General features: G+C 40.2%; 1 protein-coding gene across 1 annotated transcript; it reads left to right on the top strand.

Moving 5' to 3' along the window:
* Positions 1-1,442: 1,442 nt before the first annotated feature.
* On the top strand, positions 1,443-21,046 carry ccdc172 (coiled-coil domain containing 172). The gene is made up of 8 exons (XM_061745158.1): positions 1,443-1,521; positions 2,003-2,088; positions 5,153-5,269; positions 8,744-8,909; positions 11,046-11,147; positions 11,695-11,797; positions 20,697-20,784; positions 21,011-21,046. The coding sequence occupies exons 1-8, from the start codon at positions 1,443-1,445 to the stop codon at positions 21,044-21,046; spliced, it is 777 nt and encodes a 258-aa protein (XP_061601142.1).
* Positions 21,047-22,120: the final 1,074 nt, after the last annotated feature.

Here is a 22,120-nt window from a genome sequence, read left to right as displayed (position 1 = left end):
AATGTTGCCACACATTTGGATAAGTGTTTGACAACAAACCCACATGGCCTGTTAAAATTAGCAACGATTTTCCATAGTTTAAATGTTGATCGTTACTGTGTCAGAAAATAAGTGGACAGTGGCTTATTGGAGCTGACTGCATAATACTTACTAAGAAATATGAACAATATAAACAACTACATACACTTGTCCGTCCGTCCGTCCGTCCGTCTACGCATGTCTTTTTTTCAAATACTACAACACATTTAACCAAATGTATAGCCACTTTAAATTTACATATTAATCCACAATACATGTGTTTGTGTAACAAAAAAGGGGATAATATCTCTTTCAGCAATTTACATAAGCCACAAACAGAGGTGACATTAATCCCAAACCTATCCAAGATTGCTTCAAGTGGAGAAACTTTAACACTAAAAATGAAGATTGTTTTATTTTCTAACTCTCTAAGGTTGTCTTAGGCTGCGTCCGAAATCCCACCCTTCCAGCCTAATGAGTAGCAAAAACAGTACGTGAGATTTTCTAGTGCGTCCGAAACATTAGTACGTACTCAATAGTATGCGCTATCCATACTCATTCTGGAGAAATGTATTGATTGATGGACACTAGCTAAGCAGAAACTTCCCACAATGCAATGCAGCGGTGTTTGGTTGCTTTAGTGCTGCGCAGATACGTATATGTCATAAGTATAATATTAAGTATAATAATATTATTATATAATATTAATATTATAATATTCGTATATAATAATATTTTATAATGTCAACTTGTTTGGACCAGGATAAACAGGAAATAGCAGAGCGGTGCTGCTACTGCTGCTGTGACAGGAGTTGTTACCATGGTAACAACCCCCCCTCCCTACGGCAGGAAGTGACGTGTGCTCTGATTAGTACGTCCAAATTAATGCGTACTACTGATATTTACTCATAAGTATGCCGAACTTAAGTATACTTTTTGAGTAGATACTGTTTAGTATGGCATTTCGGACGCACCGACGGTTGCATCAGGGCGCGTTGTCTTTCACGATTTGTCTGTTATTGCATTTTTTACTTAATTTTTTTTCATCAACTTTTTTTAATTAAGTCAAAGTCATACAATTTGTAAGGAGATAATTTGAACCACTATTTGTTTATCCATTTATTTATTTATCTTTTACTCCGTTTACTGTGACGTAGAGGGGGCGGGGCCTCCCGCTGGTTCCTGACAGCGCGAGCTGTTAAGGCTGATTTATGGTTCCGCGGAACACCAACGCAGAACTTACGCCGTACGCGTGAGTCGACGCGTACCCGACGCCGTAGCCCACGCCGTCGATTTAACGCGGAACCATAAATCAGGCTTTAGCTGTTAGCTGTTAGCCACTTAGCTGTGCGGACAGAATAAAAAACATACATTAACTTTACCGTGAGATTGTAGGATTGTTATTAAGCAGAAACGGAGCTATAATGAGTTTAGACTCGCTGTATCACCAAATGCTTCTCACTGAGCAGCATTTAAGCAACCAAACAAAACAGTTCAAAGATGGTATGATTTTATTTGTTTAACTTCAACTAAATATTATTATATTATTATACAGGGTTAATTACGGGGCTTGAAATCCTTGAAAGTGCTTGAATTTCAATGTTGTGTTTTCAAGGCCTGAAAAGTGCTTGAATTTATATGTGCTTTAAGTGAATTTAGTCTGTGTCTTTCACCAAATTGGGATCAGACTGTATAGTTTAGTTATTACAAGGAGAAATAACGTAAGATGAAACATAACTAGATGTTTACAGCACGATACAATGTACATAATTGTGATAAAAAGCGGAAAAAATAATTATGAGTATATATTCCTGTAGATATTTTACCCCTGCGATAAGGTGCTTGAAAATTTAAGAAAATGACCCTTGAAAGTGCTTGAATTTGACCTTGAAAATGTGTAGGAACCCTGTATATGAACATTCACTACATGTCCCAGTGTATTTAACGTAGTGGGTTAATTGTGGTGCGTTTCTCTTGATTCCAGTGAAAGTGGCCATCATCAGGTGTAAGGAGAAGGTCAAAGGTGCTGTTGAGAAGTCTGAGAGGATCAGCGCCGAGCTGCAGGAGAAGGTGCTTTATTTCTAAACATTATACCCAGTACTCGAGTTGTAAAAAACATCAGGGGGGATGGTGGATTTTATCATATGGGGACAGATAATTTGTTCTGATTACAAATAATATAATATATTACAAATAATAGCACTGACCAAAACACCTGCAGAAATACTGCAGGAATGACATAGCAGCAGTTAAATGCAGCCTTCTGTAAGCTTTAAATATCCACTGGGCTTACATCAAATACATCAAAACACAACAATAAAAAACAGTTTTCTGAACTTATCAATATGACTCTGTCCTTCACAGGATAACAGGATATCACTGAAAAAACTCAAAATAAGAATATTTGTCCTATTTCTAGTTAAAATGTCTCATTTTAGTAAAAAAAATCTTATTACACTTAAAACAAGACTCATCACTGGAAAAAAAAAAAAACAATTTTCATCTGTTTAAAGTATTTTCACTTGAAATAAGTAGAAAAATCTGCCAGTGGAACAAGATTTTTTTGCTTGTAATGAGAAGATAAATCTTGTCCGACTGGCAGATTTTTCTACTTATTTCAAGTGAAAATTTACTTGAAACAGGTGAAAATTGTCAAATAAGTTATTTTTCTGGTGTTATTTTTCTGGTGATGACTCTAAATGTTGAAATAGCAGTAAAACCACATTCATTGATGAAATGACATCAGGGATGGAAAGGGGGGATGGCAGTTTTACAGGGGGGATGCCATCCCCCCTCATCCCCCCTCAACTCCAGTACTGATTACACCTGAGTAGAGACACTGGCTGAAGTGTACACTACTATACTATGACATTAAATGTGTTTTTACCTGATTTTAATCACCTGCATTGTGAGAAGTGGGAGGTTCGGATTTAGATAAAAAAGGATGATTTCTTCACAAATAATTATGACCTGTTTAAATTATACGGGAGGCTTTTAACCAGGACTAGGTGAAAGTAACTGGTGTGAGAACAGTTTGATATTGCAGTATTTGCAGCTTATTATGGTTTTTCTTTTTTACTGAACTATACAAGTTGATTTGTTTTATTTTTTCTGGGGATTTCAGGAACAGTTTGATCCCACAAGACACGTGGGTTTATATTGCAATACTTCCTCTGTGATGGAAGAAGGGAGACACCACCTGGCCAATAAAAAAATCACCTCATGTATTTCTATAAGCAAATCTGTAAAAGCCTCTCTTACTGGAAAAATAAGGATCTTATTGATGATGATGAGCATATAACCCCAACTGTATCTCCCATTCCTTAAACCGCTGTCTCCTGCTGTGCTCTGGTGCCAGAGAGATGGTCCTTTGTTTCAGAAGCCCCAAAATATCAAACACATTTAACCCTTTCATGCATAGTGTTCACAACACTGGACAGCTTCTCAAATGCTGTTGGTGAACCATCATCTTCTGACACTCAATGTGAAGAGAACTAAATGTTTTAGGATAAAACAACTGTGTAACCTAAAGAAAGTAACCTCCTATCAGTGAGGCTGAGAAACAATGAGGGGGAAAAGGCTTTAATTTGCCAGGGAGCATTAGGATTTAACTACAGGGAAGGAGAGCAGTGGATGAAGTGTTTCACCCACCATGTCGTGTCCCTACCACAGAAGCCTTAGTGCTTAGTTTTACGACCAGGATTTACTTTAACAGGTCAGTTCTAGGTTCAGAAATGTTATATACCTTTTTTTTTTCTATGACAGCTCTGGCATGTATCAGGATGATAATATCAGGATTCATTCAGCTCAAACTGTGAAGAGTAGTTCATGGAGAAGACTTTACGCAATCTTCTGACTCCCCCATCGTTAATAGGAGATCTTGGATAACAAATAATTAAGCTCTGAATGGAAATAGATGTTGTGACTCCACATGAAGTGTAGCACTACTATTCAAAGTGATGCCACACTGAATACACACCACAAGCAGAGCTAAAGGGTTTATTTTGGTTTGTTTGTTTGTTTTAGTCATTTTAAAACTACTTTAATCACCCAGCTCAATACTTTTATAAGCCTAAGAAATAATTTGTGGTGATATATAAAGAGCAAAAGGAAATAAATGGAACCAACGGAAGAAACTGTCTAAACCCGAGATGGCTTAAAGTATTAGTGGGATTTACACCGGGGATAAAGAGGTGACTATTGGCATATTGACGAGCTGATTTGCTTTATGATTTAAAGCACTCAATCTCCGCCATTTGTTTAATCAACGATTGATTGCAAATGCCACTGCAAAATCAATGGCTAATTTCCAGCGGATAACATTAGGGGAAACCTCTCAGCATGTGTGAGATATGATGTTAAAGGCATATTATTTGACCTCTCACAAATACTGCTCACATATATCTGGGTTTGGTAAAAGGGCTATCTAATAGAAAAGAACAAATGACTGAGTCAAAATAAGATGCTGCACACCTGCCGGTCTGCGTATTATTTGTACCAGAGTGTTTATTGTAGCTCCCGAATATTGAAATTGTCGGCATTCGTCAGCTGTACATGCTGCGTTTAGAGTACACCATCTTTTACAGCTCGGTTTGCATAACACCTTACAGTTTATGAGAGCTGTCTTAATGTAATTACAGGGTCTGGAAAACTCGGATGCTGATTGTACTCGCTGAAAAACGTACTGCATTTCTCCACTAAGACAAGCGCATCAATAGCCTCACTTTCCACGTGAACGCTTCAGTGCCAGACTGAAAGTCATCCCTGAGGCGAGGCATTATCTTCCCATATAATTTCTCTCTTTTCTCTCTTTCGGTACTGTGTAATTACGTTGCCTGAAAAAAGATGGTGAGGACTTAGGAAGGAATTCCTGTAAAAGTTTGTGATGTACACGGATATAAATAGAAACCATAGTCTGTAAAATTAGTTCACCAAACAGCTGGTTTATGTTTACCACGTCCTCTTATTGGTCATGTCTGTTTTGCGTGGGGTTCATTACATGACTGTCAGCTGCTCGCTGACCTCTTCCTCCGGGGTCGTCAGCATATCCGCCTCATGCAAAGTATCACTAATGTCTCTATGCGTCTGTCAGATAATGCGCCGTGACTTTCCAGGTATTTGTTCTTTGCTCCAGGCCCAGCAGTTGTCTGCAGCGAGGCTGCAGTGCGATCTGAAGAAGAAGTGTGAGGAGCAGACGCTGAAGCAAATTGAGGAGCTGCTCTGTCAGAACAGCCATCTCGGGGAACATCTAGTGGGTTGAAGCAGGATTTTACACCTTAAGTCAGACTTGTTATATGCAGTACTTTATGGCTGTTTTCTTTCAAGTGTGATTTATTAGAGCACATTAAAATACAGTTGCAAATTTACAGTATACACACATCAGTGCGCATAGAGTACAGGTCATAGGGCACTTTTTTTGTTTCTTAGAACATAATAACTGAAGAAACTGATATAAAATGTGGAATGCAAAATACAAAGAAAGAAAAATAGCTAAGAATAATAATAGATAAATGAGTAAATAAAAAATAAATAAAATAAAGGTAAAAATTAGTGCTGGCCAATGATTCAAATTTTTAATCTTAATTAATCCATGATTTCTGTAATTCACTATGCGATTCATCTCACAATCATTTTTCTCTAAAATTTCAAGGAAAAAGTGAAAAGAAAACTGTATGCTGAGATGTAGGTAAAAAAGGGAAAATATTTAGTAGCATCCACAGGCTTTTATTTAACAGAAAGTGCATCAATATTTGCAGCCCGTCCGTGACTTGTGTCTTAACAACATGGTTTGTGATTGCTTGCTGATTGACAGACGGGTAAACGAATCACAAACCAGCTTTTCCTCAACACTCCGCCTCCCAGTCATTGTGACGGTTGTGATTGGTTTGTTGTTTTTTCCGGCTACGGAAAAATATATTTTTGCGTTGAAAATTTTAATTGCGTCAATACAGCAAGGAATTAACTCGTTAATTAAGTTAACTCGTTAATTTGGCCACCATTAGTAAAAATACATAAACAGCCCCCCCACACACACAATCTAGCCAGTCTTACTCTTCTGTCTGTTCACTACTTTGTTAATGTGAAGGGGAAATGTCAATTTCTGATAGGAGGTGTGAGATCCAGAAATTATCCAGAAAAGTATATCTTATTCTTCCTAAGTGGAGTGTTAGTGAGGTCACTGAGCCACATCTTTGTGGTGGGAACATCTTTTTTCTTCCAATGCATGAGAAGTAACTTTTTTGCAATAATAAGACTATAGGAGAGGAAACATTGTTGGAAGTTGCTTAACTTTATAACATCATCTGATGTTCCTAAAATAATAATGAATGGATCGGTCTCTAGCTGTATGTGAAGTATTTTGGATATAAAACTGAATATATTAAACCAATAGGTCTTAACCTTGGGACATAGAACAAAGCTGTGGAGCATCGTGTCGTCTGCTGAGAGGCATCTGTCACATGTAGGAGAGATCTCAGGGTATAGTCTACATAACCTCTCCTTGGAATAATGAAGACGGTGTAGGATTTTAAACTGGTTAAGGCAATGCCTAGCGTTATTAGTGTGTTCTAAACTCTACCCATAGAGCATCCCTTTATGGCTGTTTACATGCACACGTGTACTGCAGACATGTTGCAAAGCAGTGGATGTAAAGGCTGCAAATATCCCCAGCAATGACATAGGACTTATTACACTGTTTACCCAGCCAGCTCACTTGTAATAACTCCACCAAATTAGAGAGAGTGTGTGTGAATGCAGCAGGTAATCCCTGAGAGCGTTTACTGCTGATAACGCCTGCCGCTTCATATTATTTACTGCTGGCCTGTAACTTTCCTTCTGCTCATTTGATGTTATTGCAGATGCACCCAAATACATGTGAACACACAGAAGTAATCGTTTCAAATGCGCAGGGAGCCTCATCCATCATTCTGGATGTGCTGTAAACAGCCTTCCCTCCCATGGACTCAGACCTCACTCAGGTGCAACAGTGGAGAATATCCGGACCCAATTCTCTTCCCATCCTTTACAAATGACCATATAATTATGTGGGGCAATGGCTTTCTTTTTCTTTCTAATTTGACACGATTGATATACTACGGAAGAGTATTAGGGCAAGGCAGGAGAAAAATAAAAATAATATTTTAGAGGAAGAAGATTTTTTTTCATTATGCACTTTGAGAAAAAAGTCGAAATGTCGAGAAAAAAGTCAAAATTTCGGGAATATAGTTGAACAACAAGGTTCAGAATACAAGAATTGGCTTTACGATATTGATTTGAAACACATAAACGTACCCTTAACGTTCCACTCCAAGGATGTAGGTTAGTTAGTTAGTTAGTTAGTTAGTTAGTTACGGCTGCTGCTGCATAGCTGTTAGTTGCTCTCCTAACTGGATTTGATGGACCAGAGGAGACATTTATTCACGAAATTGTATTTCAACTTTATTCACGAAATTTCGACTTTATTCTTGAAATTGTATTTCAACATTAACCTCGACATTTCAACTTTTTTCTCGACATTACGACTTTTTTCTCGAAGTGCACAGTAAAAAAAAATCTTCCCCTCTCAAATATTTTTTCTCCTGCATGGCCCTCATACTCTTCTGTAGATATACACATGTATACTCTTGAAACAGTTTTCATAACACCTGGAAAGGGTTATAAAAGGTCCTTCTCAAGTGATTTGGTGTCCATCATTACTTACAAGTGGAAGACATGTATGACAGCTGCAGGTCAAACCCCAGGGTCAGAATGTGGAAGGAGAAATAAGAGTGAGAGACGTTTTAAAAACAGCTACGTCCCAGACATTGCAGGGCCTCATTTAGCATTTAAATGGCAACGTTTGTGACAGTCCTGTTTAGAAAAAGACTGAGCAAGCACGTCGTTCGGAAGTGTCATCAGGAGAAAAGCTCTTCTTTCTGAAGAGAAATCAGACATGTGTTTGATGGTGACCAGATTCTGCACATCTGCTCAGACAAAGTTATTCCTCCTAAAGAGGATTCTGGAGGCTGTCGAATGAGGGGGTGTATTTAAAGTTTTTACCCATTGTTTCTGCATTTGGCTCAGTTTTTGTTAAACAAATAATGACAGGGTGTAATATGTAATGTGTTGTTGGTCATGTGAGTTTGTATTTATCTTAATTTAAAAGCTGGTAATAGATTATTTCATAGTGTCCTGAAACTTGAGACCTTAAAATTAAAGGAAGGGGCACTTTTTTCTTTTAATTAACTGCAAAACAGCTAACTGATTTCATTATAAATTAATATCTTACTCTTTTCTTTTAATCAATTAAATAATCGGTTTGTAATCTTTAAAACTTATGAAAGCTATCCATCACAACCTCCCCAGAAACCCGGGCATGTTTGCTTCTCCTTTGTGCATCCAGTTTTCGGTTCAGTCTGTTTATCATTAGCGCCTTTAGCCACTCAAGTAAGAACAGTTACTACATTTCTTCAAAGGACTGTCAAAGTTGTCAAGAAGTATTTTTTTACTGATCTTGGAAAGCTTGTTAAAAGCTTATAAACAGCCCATGGCAATTTACTCTTGTCTATGTGTACTATTGAAACATAACTTCACAGAAAATGCACGTTAAAGCTTAAGGTGTTGAAATAATCCACAAGAGTGAAACGACACTGTAAGCTTTCAACTTTCATAGTTTTATGGCACAGGCAGCTATAAAAGTATGATTGTTTTGGAGCCTTTCACATGACTCCTTTCCTTTTCATGCCAGGCCAAGATAAGGAGGGAATCCAAAGAAGAAGAGGAAAACTTCCTTCAAGAGATTTCAAGGTTCAACAGTGACTTCAGTCTTCGGGGAAACAGAGCGACAGTGTTCGAGAGCCAAACACAAACCCACCTCCTGGCCTTGGAGAGGGAGGTGGAAGCATTACACAAAGGTCGTAAAACACGTTTTGTCCCGTTGTCAAAGTAGTCGAAGGACGCGTAATGCAAATGCGGCCCTGCCTGCTCATCTCCGAATGATTTCTTGCTTCCTGTCGTTTTATGTACCTGGAGAAGATAAAGTAGTAAACAGACGACTGCTCCCAATCCCTGGCATCAGTTAACAGCGTGTTTCTGACACAAGAACGATTTACTCAGGCTAATTTAAGGACGGATCTGGTTTAAATCAGTTATTGATGGATTTAAAAGAAAAAGGGGACGCGAAGTTAAATGCGATCTGTATTTACAACAGCGGGACACCGAGCCGTTTAAGATTGTATCGTTAATGTGTGGTCCGGATCAGGAAACAACAGGGGCTGCAGGGCCTGGGAGCAGGTTCGGGAAATGGAACAGTTTATTAAATTGGCAACAAAGGCCCATCTGCAGCACTTTAATCCATTTTAGTAGGCTTAAAACAAAAACAAACTTCTCTCAATCCTCACAAGATGTTCGGCTAAGTCAATGCTGAAGTGATCATCCGATTATAGTGTGAAAGAGTTCAGTTGTTACATGAAAGTCTGACAGGTTCACACAAAAAAAGAAATGATTGGATTAACTACAGTCGTGTAGTAAAAAGTACACTTTCTTTCACTTCTAAGCTTTGAAATATCAGGACATGATTAAAGTAATCCCAAAATCAGGTAAACACAACCTCAGAACAGGAACAAAACATGAATTATCACTCTGTCTTTATTTATTTAACAAAGCAGTCTGCAGAAGCAGCACATGAAAACGAAGTTTTAGACAAACATTCTGTAACTTGCACCGTGATGAGAAGTAATGAGGAATCATTTTCTTATGTTTTCCGTCTCTCACTTCATTGGAGAAGTATGCTGTCGGCCAGTTCTTCTTACCAACATTGCTCCACCTTGTTGAGGTTTGCAGACGTACGTTTCCTCAGCCCTCTGAAGATTCCCCCCAGTATTTCATCCAGGGTCAGGTCTAAACTTTGGCTGGACGGGTTCCTCCTCTTTTTCATTTTGATGTCGTTTTCCTGGTTTGTTTGAGATAATTGTCGAGTTGCATGACCCATTCCAAACTTTACCTGCATAATGGGCATCTCCAAACACTGTGGGCGCAAAGTGAGCCCAGATCATCGGCCTTCCACCGCCGTGCTTGATAATTGCTTTGAGTTTTTACGCTGACCTGCTGTGATTGAGTTTTGTGGCGCTCCGGATCGACATCTCCACCCTTTCTCCTGCCTGCACAAAGGAAATAGTTTCAGAAATGCTTTGCTTTAATAAGATATGGTTTTAATTAGTATTTAATTTAAAGGCTGAAATGTTTCTGTATTTCTCTGAGCAGCACATTTGTCAGACTTTGGGTGAGACTTCCACTTCTGGAAAGGAATTGGCTGTATAACCCGTCAGGAAGGATCTGCTTAGATTTGAACCCACACCTTCACACGAGTGTAACTGAGGACACTGAACGTTTCAGACGTCTCTTGGCTTTGGATCAGACTGAAGACGTGTCCAGCCCAGTTCTTTGGTTCTCCACCACTGAACCTCCAATATTCAAAGTTGGCCACAAACGAAGCCACAGATATAAATCAACGTTTAAAGCCTCTCACTTCATTGTTATATTTAATGTATGTGCAGCTCACGCTCACATGAGAGTCCTTGGCTGCATGATGGAGACCCTTGCTGGGAGCTTATGATGCCAGCATTCATGCGTGCAGTGAAACCATTCAGAACCGAGGCAAAATGTCAAAACATTTCAAAACATAACTCTTCAGAGTGGTTGAAGAATAAAGACGTTTTCTTTTGTGCACTCTTGATTTGATCCAACCTTTTTTTTTATTATTAGAAAGTGTTTTCTTGATTTGATTTGACCTTTTTTTTTCATTTTTTCTTCGACTGAAGACCCAGTTCCTGTCACCAGTGGGAAGCAGTCGTCTTGTGTTTTTATCTCAGCCGAAGCAAAAAGCTTTTCAATCCAGTTAAAGTACATTTCAAAAACATTTCCAACTCTGCACTTTTGCAGATAAACACATCGCCCGTGAAGCAGTCTACAGATACATTTGATGTAAGGTTCCAAACTCACGGTTGTTATGATTTACCTTTTAGTGGGTTTTTTTCTCCCTCTCTTCTCAGAGATGAAGTTGATGAGCCGCAGGAACGGCCACATGAGTTCCATCGAGGAGGAAAAGAGGGCCCTCGTGCTTGAACTTCAGGCTCTGGAGAACAAAGACAAAGGTAAAGGCCACAGGTTCATGGCATGTAATCTACTGCACCTTTTCACAAAAACAAGGCTATGCTGATGGTTTCTCTTTGAATGACTCTCAAAATGATGTATTTTCCTGTTTTATGTAAACAACTGAATCTCAAGCCTTCATCTCGGTCTTCATGAGAGTTTAGTGATGTTTGCAGATAATTTTTTCTTTGTTTTAAGGGCCTACTTGCTGTAGATTCTGCTAAGTACAGATGCAGATTTGAGTAAAGTGAACCAAACTGGTGGAAAAGCGATGCTTCAGATATTTGTCTGAAGATTAAACAGTGTTCACTTTCAGCCGTGTTTGAACGGCTCTCAAGGCTGCTCAGGGTCGGTGCACCGCGCACGGTTATCTCTGAAACGCTCTCAGTCACAAAGCGGTGCCCTTGCAAGTGGAAAAATGAAGCCTCCTGCAGGGAGAGCATCTCAAGGTTGTGGTGTGTTCGTTCCGACCTCAAGTCTGTAATGGAGCTGTGCAGCGTGCTTCAAGGAAATCCATTTTATGTTCTGATTTATTACTCTTGACTGCAGACGTGGATCGACAGTTGACGGAGGCTCAAGTGACGACACAATCCCTGAGATCTGAGAGCCGGTTCGTCAGTCAGAAGCACCTGACTGACAGCACATGTCTGAGGTGAGTGTTTCACACTGGAATCAGCTCCTTTCAGAGGGATGTTCATGTGCTCCGCCCGGAGAACGGAACCAGATTTGACTTTTAGTTGCATCATTTCTCTGTATGTCCTTTTAGACGTGCGTCTGCTGTCAATGTTGCAGGAGAAAAGGGCAAAACAGAAAAGAAAAATAAACTGAATGCAAACACAGCGGTAGGAGACGTAGTGGCCCTTTTAAAGTATTATTACTTTGATAGACTTTCTTGGTGCTTTAAATATCTCCTGCTGAGCAGATTTCATGTTTAATTTGTTTAAGATTCAGTGCTATTTGAAGGCTGTCAGACGCCTCATCATACAGAAGCACAACTACCACACTCTTCTCTTCAGGATTTTTCAATTTTCAGCAACAACAGCTGCCATCACTCTGACAATATTGAAGGCACTAATACAAGAACTGTGAAACAAAGCAGCCCAGTTCCCTCAGTAAAATATGTTATTTACAAAGAAGAGATTTAAGTCTGACAGGGACTTGCTGAATAGACGTTCCTCCTTGTGGATCAGGTTCAGATTGAGGCGTGTAAATAACACAGCCTTAGCACCATTCAGCTTCATTAAGATTTTGATCTGAATCTGATTTCACTACATCAACAAGCAGAAAGAAGGCTAACGAAGAGCTAACGCGGCTCACGCAGGCAGATATGTGTGTTAAAGCGCATCAAGGTTTTACACTCAGCAACTACAGTGGATATAAAATGTGTGATATAAAATGTCTATATACCCTGAAAAAAATTGAGTTTTTTTCATAAAGATGAAAATAAAAAAGGAAAGAAATGTCAGACTTATTATATCTTTAATGCACTATTCAAATAAACAGAATTCAAGAGAAAAAGAATTGTTTTATTAAAAGAAAAACATTTTCTTTTATTATTATATTATTATTATTATTATACTATTAGTGTTTGTGAGTAAGTCTCTATTAACGTCACACTTGTAGACTTTAATTTCCCTCAGACTGTGAGATGATCTCCTGCGTACGACTCTTCCCGGATTAAACTGCAGGTTTCTGATGGGACAGAGGTCCAGACTTTCCTTTTCCTACTTTTAAGAATTTAGTCCCAACAGTTCAGCTTTTGTCCATGTTAACCCCTGGCTTTGTACTGAGGGGAATGCAACTCCAGACATTCAAGCAAACACGACAGAAGCTGCTGACGTTCTACGGTTTTTAACAGAATCATTAACATTGATGGCAGGGGTAAGCGTGTACCTGCAGGCCTGAACCTTTCTGTGATTGACCCTGCGGACAGTGAAAGATTGTGCGGAGCTGTGGTCCCGTCACCCGTCTGACTGTGAGAAGCCTGTAGATTATTTGTGCCTTTGGATCATTTTTGTCAAACTTGCTTTAGAAAAGTCACGTCTCCTGCTGACTCTGAGTTTACTGGACCTGTTTTCTCAAAAGGTGCCCCAGATTCAGGTTCAACAGACCCTGAACAAGCCCCCATCTCAGATGGTTTCCATGGTGATTAATGTACGTTTAGTGCTGACCATGAGTTCTAGTTAGTCAAGTCAGTGATAAAACACGCTTTCAGGAATATATCCACCAGGGGTTCATGGGCCAATGTTAATGTTTTCTTCTTCATTTAGCAAAAGCACAATTTAAAAAAAGTGGATCTATTTATTTGAAGACTGATTTAGTTTTTTTGTTGCACTTGTCCTCAGCTTCAAAACTCCTGTATTAGGATGTTAGACATATAAACGCGAAAGCACATTCTCCAGATGTCTTAATGCGATTGTCGCGTACTTGGATTATGACCTAACGTAGATTAAGATGTCTGTTTCCATGGTAATCCATGGAGTATCAATCTGATCAATTATTGGAGTATTATTATCTTTATAGAAGGAGGCAAGATCGACACGCTTTTATTTTGGAAGATCTGATTGTGTCAGTATTAAAATGACAAACTAATCAGACCCATTTCTCAAAAAAGGTAACTGGCCATAACATTTGAATATTAATTCATCCTTAAAATGATCCATTATGTATTTGGATCAAGCTCTGAAGATTTTAACCCCACCTCTACTTTTTGCTATGTAACAGTTAGCCAGCTGTTTCTATTTTATCTCATTAAAAGAAAAAAAAAAGCTACATTCAGTGATCCTTTATGTCCTCCGTGGAATTATATGTTTACGTATGTGTCCTCATTTTTTTAAATTTTGACTCATCACAAATCCAACATTTAATGAGCGAACAGTGATCTTCTGGATATGTTTTCAGGTAAAACTACTGTCATTACATGAAGCTGTGTATCTTTACATCTGAATAAAGAAACGAGTGCTAGTTAATCCCAGTAAATCACGGTAACCACCGCTACGGAGAGACTTTAATCAAAATCAACAGTTTTCCAGGAAACAGTGGCTGTTATTTGTGCTGCTGTTGTGGACGACTCATTTTCTCTGAGGACAATGACGCAATAAACAAATCACACCTGGGGTGTTTTTTATTTATTCTTTTCATAAATATCTTTATTGACTTTTTCAATTACAGTACAACGCCACAAAACAGAACAGAACAGAACAAGGCACATTAATACGTACAAATAGGCACTTGAAGATATTCCAAATGTAGAGATTTAAGTGGTATATTTTACTGTTGTGGTAACTGACTGTATCTTATCATGGCGTTTAGGGAAAAGAAAAGGATAAACTTAATGAGTGACCAACATGTACATACACAGATGGAAACATATTGTGTACTTCTAGAATGTTCCCACCATCCAAAATGTGATCAGTGACCTTATTAGAAATAAAGAAGAAGTTGCATATATAAAAATAAGAATAAGAAATATATAATTAACAGTAGACTAAAAAGCTGCAATAAGATCCTCCCCTTCTGGAAATTGCATAAAAGAGCCCCAAATCTTGTTCATTTTAATCCCTTTTAAAAGCAGTTTTTGTATCATGATGAGACACAAGACACAAATCTTCTCCTTTGCTTCCTCCCTATTTGGATTTATTTATCCTCCCATTGACGGATTGTTTTCTCGTCTCTCCTGCCTCTCCGGGCCGGGCCATCAATCAGGCGTGTGAGTAGCGCGTCCACTTCATCCATCAGCCTCATTAAACATACGTGGTGCTCCGTTCCCCCTGAGCTGATTAGCTCCAGGAAGTGCTGAGGATGGAGCTCTGGCAGGGAGGGCCACCCTTGCACTCACTCTTCTGATCATCCATTCTGAGGCCGGACCATCAATCCTGTCCTCGGCCCTCACAGCCCCCTCTTTAAAACGCATATTTAACTCTCGGCTTATTGATCGTTGAAAATTGAATGCATGTCAATTTAAATGAGTGCTACAGTCGTTTAAAAAGTGTTCAGTGTGCAGAACGGGACGGCCGCCGGCGCGTGTCGTTCACCGTCACACAGCGCAGGTATTCCGTGAGCGGGGGAGTGAGATTGATGTCTTTTTGTCTTCATGTGTACTGTATGATTTTGTCCTCTGAGGTATTACCGGTAAAGTACATGTGAAGGCTCATTCAGAAATATCATTGCTCCGCAGAAATCTAATAAAAGCCTTCAGAGAGCACCGGTACCGAAAAACAACCGCTGCTGGAAACATTATAAAGCCTGAACCAGTGATCTCACTTCAAAACAAAACAAAACAAATCATATTTATAAGTTCCACGGAGACGTATAAAGTTTTAAAATGCAGCTGCGGGTTTCTCTAACTGTGAGAAGCGTCACCTCGGTTTGGCTGTTTTATTGTTTCATTAACTCTCAATAAAAGCAGAGCGGTGTGCGCTGCCTTCACTTCATCTGTACGGCGGTACGGATCCTTCACACACCTGCACAACGGCTCGGTCCCAGTCCGAGGAGAACCGGGCCCACGCGATTCATAACGGGGAGGCCTCAAGGTCATCAAGCAGACATATCTGCAAACATTCATGTTTGGATCCGCTGGTATGGTTCTGAATGATTATGAGGCTTTTAAAAAATAGATAAATAAAATAGGTGAGTTCAAAGAGACGGACACATTTTCACACTGGAGTAACTGATGCCGGTTTATTCATTTCCAAAAAAGGACAGATTGTTTTGTTAAAATGTTCTTCCATCCATCAGCCTGAGCAGACCTCCAACTCCCCAGCAGTCTCTCCTGGTGCTTTTCTACTAGAACCTACTCGGCTCGACTCATCTTAACTCGGCTCGACTCAACTCGGCCTGGTTTTTTTTTCCATAACAATTCAGCACCTGGAGCAGAAGTTGGAGGTTGGAGTGAAGCTGCTGTGACGTATTTGATTGTGTGATCTAAATGAAGAAGACAACAACACTAAAGATGTAGAACATGGAGGAGATGATAGATGTGCTGCTGGGTCTGTGGCTTGTGTTCGATATCAAGTTAAAAAATGAGAGTGAGAGAAGCTTCAAGCGGCAACGCTTTTTAATTTTTTTTAGTTTGTCTCAGCGCTGCTGAAAAGTCAGCTGGAGCCGTGAGCAGTTATGACAGAGCTCCTGGTGGATCTGGTTGTTCCTTATCTCCGTCTAGATCCCTTTTTAATTCTCTCCTCAGCACCAGGTTTATGAACATCTGCACCTCAGAGTTGGATCATGAAACAGACTGGGCTGGTGGAATAAAATGAACAAGAAGCTGTCGTCAGAGTCGCTCTTTCACTGATGTCACATCCTGACTCAGACGTCTGACTCCAACCCCCCGACCAATCGGTGGCCTGTAGTGTGATGATGTCAGATACAGCCGACTCAGCCGCTTAGAACCTTGGACAGAATAGATACAGAAAAAGTATCAACTCGGCACGCCTCCACCCCTAGTGTAAAAGCGCAAAACCGAGGCGAGGCGAGTAGGTACTAGTGGAAAAGCGCCATCCGAGTCCAACCATGAGGACAACTGAGCCAGCCCAGAGGTAGGACCTCTGCCCCGAGGTCTTCTCTTGGATGGGACTGCCTGAAACACCTCCCCAGAGAGGCATCCTGGCCTTTGTTAAATGTTTGTGATGTATTTGCTTCCATCTGTTCCTCTTTTGACAAAACTCAAAGAGCAAAGTAAGTGAGGAGAAAAGCGGATGCAGTTTTAAGGGGGAAATGTTTTCCACTTTGATGCATTTTATCAATCTCCAGATGTCTTCAGTCAGTGTCCGGTCTACACTGCTGGACAGGCTGGATCGGTGTTGTTGAGCAGAAGGCGGTTCGGCATTTATCCATTGAAATATTTCAGTTCTGCTGAAGTTGACATGAAGATGGCAGTTTATGTTGCTCCAGAAACTGCGTGCATGATTTACATTGTTCAGCATTCAGTGGTGTTATTGTTGCCGTTTGGAGTTTGTGCTTATAACTGGTCGCATTATCCTTTATTGTTTTTTGTAATTTTACTGTGTGATTTCCAAATAGTATTTCAGATTTTGATCAGGCCGCAGGACATCATCTTACATGAGCTCCGGCCCAAAGACAGTGAAGTATTTCTGGGTCCTGTGTGCGTGCGTGCGCATGTTTTTTTAAACCTTTGCAAAGTACACAGTGCACTTTATTTGTAGTGATGAAATATGTTAGTAATTATAGTGTTTTTTTAAGTCTTCCTGAGCCCACCCACCGTCCCTTCACACGCAAGAGATACAATAAATGATTGTCCTATGAGTAGGATTATTATCTTTATTTTAAGCTGCAAACAACTTAATTACACTATCATTGACGGCACAAAGACGTACATGATGAGTATACAGAGAGCCGTGAAGACTCAGAATAAACAGCGCAGCTGTTTTTGATGCAGCTCCTCCTCAGGGCCTGCAGACCGGCAGCATCCTGTTCTTTGTTTCACCCTTGTTCTTTGTACACATTTTTCTGATTCTCCTCTTGTTTTATTGATATTATGAAAGACAGATGATAAAATCCCCTCGATTGTTTGTTATTCCTCACTCAGAAAATGTCTTTTTTTCTCAGTGTTGAACTGCTTCCCACCTTTATCTTTACTTCCGCCATGTGTCTTGTGTTCCCCCAAGTCCCAGCTTGACCCCATCATCGATAGTGCAGTACAGTGCAGACAGATGTTCAGGAGCCTCTTTTTTCCTCATAAATGCGTGGGTTTGGATGGTTTGTTTGCACATCAGGGGACACCAGGGACTCATCCCACATCTATTCATCGCATTCTATTAAACAAAATTGCCGTTTAATGCATTTTTCTGCAGCTGAATACTTAAATTCGAGATGCTCATGTTGATTAATTTGCAACCATATTTGTTTTATTTGATTTGGAAAAAGTAAAAACCTTGATTGGAAAACATATATTTTGAGTGAAGGCCTCAGTAAGTTCCCCAACACCTTGAATATAATCAAAATAAACATGTTTCATGTGCTAAAAGGCATATCGTTTCATGAATAAAACCAGTATTTCAGTAGGACATCACTCACTGAACTGAGACTTTATTTAGATCATTAATCTTTAGATTCACCAATATCTTTGTTCAGAATCCTCCAGCAGCTTCCCCTCTGAACTTCCTTCATCTACTCATCCCTTCCTCTTCCAGCTTCCCACCACCTCCAAGTCATCCTCCCCTTCTCTGGTCCCCCTAATGCCATCATCCCCTCATCGCTGTCTGATGGAACTGTTCCTGCATCTTTCAAGTTACCCCAATTTTGGAAAAAACTGATAACCAACGATCTCCTCATGGCAGCTGATTCTGGACTTCTCACCATCCTCACTCTCCTTGACCTGAGTGGGGCCTTTCAATCAAATCAAATCAAACTTTATTTGATTTGAAGCTTTACATAATAAATTCAACATTTAACACAAAAAACTCACACACTCATGGTTTAAAACACACATGTGGTCATTTTCACACTCTTTCTCACTTTAATACCCACACAGCACACATATACCCTTAAATCAGGCTTAAGTAGTTAAAATAATAAGAAATAACTAGATAACAATAAACTAAGCCACAGTAATAGAATAAATAAAATTCAGTTATAAGCTAAACTAAAGGAAGGTCTTGAGCCTCTCTCTCTGCGGCCCTGAGGTTCTCTGGTAGCTGTTCCACAGGTCAGGACCGTAGTAGTGGAACGAGGTCTCACCAAAGGTTTTTGTTCTAACTTAAGGAACAATTAAAAGGCCGGTACCAGAGGACCTCAGGGTCCGCAAGGGCTCATCATTTAAAAGCAGATCAGATAAATAAGGAGGCCACAGACCATTAAGGCACTTATACTAAATAAACTAATAAAAGAACCTTAAAATCAATCCTGAAACGCACAGGGAGCCAGTGTAGCAATTTTAAGATTGGTGTAATGTGTCTCCGCCCTCCGGTCCTCGTCAGCACACGTGCGGCTGAATTCTGCAGTAGTTGTAAACTTGAAATACTCTCTTTGGAAGACCAGAGAGCAGGGCATTACAGTAGTCAATTCTACTAGAAATAAAAGCATGCATCAACACATCCGTGCTCGCAGGAGAGAGATGGACGGACTCTGGTGATGTTTTTATGATGATAAAATCCTGTCTTTGTTACATTTCTAATCTGTGAAACAAAATCCAGCTCAGAGTCAAAAAGAACACCACCATTTGTCACACCACCCTCCTCAATATACTGTCCTCCATCAGTATCCCTCATATTCCACTAGACTAGTTTACATCTTATCTCTAAGGCTGCACCTAGTTCAGCCAGTTTAAATCTTTCCCATCTCATTCTTCCCCTGCCACTTCAGGCGTACCCCAGGGTTCCATCCTGGGGCCCCTCCTTTTTCATCATCCACCGTTTCCGCTCAGCAACATCTTCCGTAAATGTAGCATCAACCTCCAACTTCCCACCCTCCTACCCCAATCACTGCACGGCAGAAATCAAGTTTTGATTTTCGTCAACCTCCTCAAATCAAACGGCGACAAAATGGGCGACAAACTCAACACTATTCAAAACTGTTGTTATCTCTTGTTATCAATAATTGCTCTTTTCCCCCTCCCAGCAGGTTAACAGTCTGGGTGTCATCCTGTAGAGTACTTTATGCTTCCAGTCCCACATCAGTAACAGCACCATGTCTGCATACCTACCTAGGTAGCATTAACCACCTCACCCCTCCCTTTACCCCCTATGCCACTGCTACCCTCCTTCACGGCCTTGTCACCTCTCTCCTGGATTACTGCAACTTGCTGCTCTTTGGCTGCACTCACAAATCCTTCCCTGAACTTGAACTGGTTTAGAATTCAGCTGCCCACATCATCACCAGACCCCCCCCCCCCCCCCCCCACACACACACACACACACACACACACACACACACACACACGTCACGTCACCCCCATCCTGCAGCGGTGCCACTGACCTCCAGTCAAGTTTCGCACTGAATTCAAAATCCTCCTGTTAACATTCGAGGCCATCCGTAACCTTGCCCCCCCCTCCCCCCATATCTGTCTGACCTGCTCCGTGTTGCTGCTCCCTGCTGTAGCCTCCATTCCTCCTCCATCCACTCCACTGTCCTCAACACCTGTCTCACCTTGGGGTGCAGAGCTTCACTGGCTCTGGAACTCAGAAATATCAATTCACTTCCACCCTTTAAATTCACACTCAAAAGGAATAAAAACTAAAGTTAAATTGTCTAATTTGAACCTGTTTTAAATCTTGTATACTGTGGTTTTGTTCATGGCATGGTATGTCATTTTATGGTATCTGATTTTATTGTTTGTTTTTATCTTATGTACGGTGCCCTTGAGTGCTAGAAAAGCGCCAATTGCTATTGTTATAAATCTGCCTATCTTGAACCTGCACCTTCACTGTTATCACCGTGGCAGCTGAAAAGAGTTCAAAACATCAGTTGCTGCTACCAACCACAAAACCAAATAGTCATGTACAGGAAATATCAGATTTATTTTCTGTTTTTTCTACTCTACAATGTTGCAGCATCTGTTTCATTTTGTGCCGCATCTGTTTGAATTTTCTCACCAGACTGAGGAAAGAGTTGGACACGTATAAAGAAGGAGAACTGGAACATCTGAGGGATGATCTCAGCTCCCAAATACAGTTTCTGCAGTCGGTAAGTTGAAGTCTGATCAGAATAACACATAACGTGTCATTCAAGGAAACAATAACTTTCAAGTCCAGCAGCTTATTTGGGCTGCAGAACATTGGCATTCATATTGAAATAATGACTTGATGATAAAAAGGTACAAAACAGACTGGAGCGTCATTCAAACGCATCTTCATTCTCCAGAGTTGCTTTTAGACTTTCATCCAATTTTTCTCCATTTTTTAATTTGCAGAAGCTGGACAGCAGCCAGGATAAAGAGCAGCAGTAGGAATTGTCTCTCCGATGATTCAGGAGGGTTACTTTGGTTCACCGGTTGTCCCTTTTGCTAAGAAAAAACAGGCTGGTTAATAGAAAGAAGGGAAAAAAAAGAGAAAATGCATTAACTTAGACACAAATATAGAATTTGGGTTAGTTGTACATTTATATTTAGATTGAAGAGTTGCAATAAATTCAAAAATGTGTGTATTGCCATTGTTATTTGATTAATGTATTCTGTTTTTACTGCCACCCAGCTCTTTTTTTATTATTAAGTTTTAAAATCCATTTATGTTAGGAAAATAGAGACAGCAGATGGTAAAAGCTGTGAAGAAGCATTAAAAGTGGTTTTATACTGCCCTCTAGTGTGCAAAGAGCGCCATTGCTGCACTTTACAACCATAAATCAGTGCATGCAAAATGTACACATTATGGTAAGCGTTTTCATTCAAACTTGAGAACACTTGACAAGGTTAGATAATTGCAAAATCTTTTTAAAGAAAAATTGGTGATATCCTCGTGATCTGATGAGTTGAATCTGAGTCCGAGAGTCTGAGACTCTGCCGGCAGCGGTTCCTCCCGTCCAGCAGCAGCTTCATTAGCCGGCCGACCACAGATGTGGAGGAATGAGGCTGATTTGTCACAACGTTGTGGGATGATATTGAGGTCAGGATGCGGCACAGTTCCCGCTGCTTCAGATCGCTCTTATTGTCTGCATAGGCTGAGGAATCTTTAAGCCTATATTATTGTGCAGGGATGTGTGAGGGGAGGATGCTGAAAATGCAGAGAATTGGGGGTGGAAAACAGGGGAAAAGGGAATATTTCAAGTGTTGCCACCTAATGGGAGATCTGCCAAATTACAAATTCCAAGTGTTAATCCATCAGACAATTACTGCCGTAACTGATGATTAGACGGCCTGTCAGCGTTCAGCACAGGGTCATTCTGCGGGTCATTTCTTTCATTGATTAGAGTGACTCCTAATAGAATGATGTAGAATGTCAATACCTACCTAATGAGACCCTACAATCCAATTCTGGCCTTTTAACCTTGACCTCGTTGAGGTGTCTCAATGCGCTTGCAGAAACTG

This window comes from Cololabis saira, chromosome 17 (assembly GCF_033807715.1).
Source record: "Cololabis saira isolate AMF1-May2022 chromosome 17, fColSai1.1, whole genome shotgun sequence".
In the NCBI taxonomy this organism is placed as follows: domain Eukaryota; kingdom Metazoa; phylum Chordata; class Actinopteri; order Beloniformes; family Belonidae; genus Cololabis; species Cololabis saira.
The sequence above is the reverse complement of the archived record's forward strand: the minus strand, read 5'-3'. Positions and strand labels throughout refer to the sequence as shown.

What these genes read in the sequence shown, in the direction of transcription:
- ccdc172 (XM_061745158.1), top strand. Translation starts at nt 1,443, where the DNA reads ATGAGTTTAGACTCGCTGTATCACCAAATGCTTCTCACTGAGCAGCAT. An exon ending in AACAAAACAGTTCAAAGATG is followed by an intron (nt 1,522 to 2,002) that starts GTATGATTTTAT and finishes TCTTGATTCCAG; the next exon opens with TGAAAGTGGCCATCATCAGG. An exon ending in TCTGGAGAACAAAGACAAAG is followed by an intron (nt 11,148 to 11,694) that starts GTAAAGGCCACA and finishes TCTTGACTGCAG; the next exon opens with ACGTGGATCGACAGTTGACG.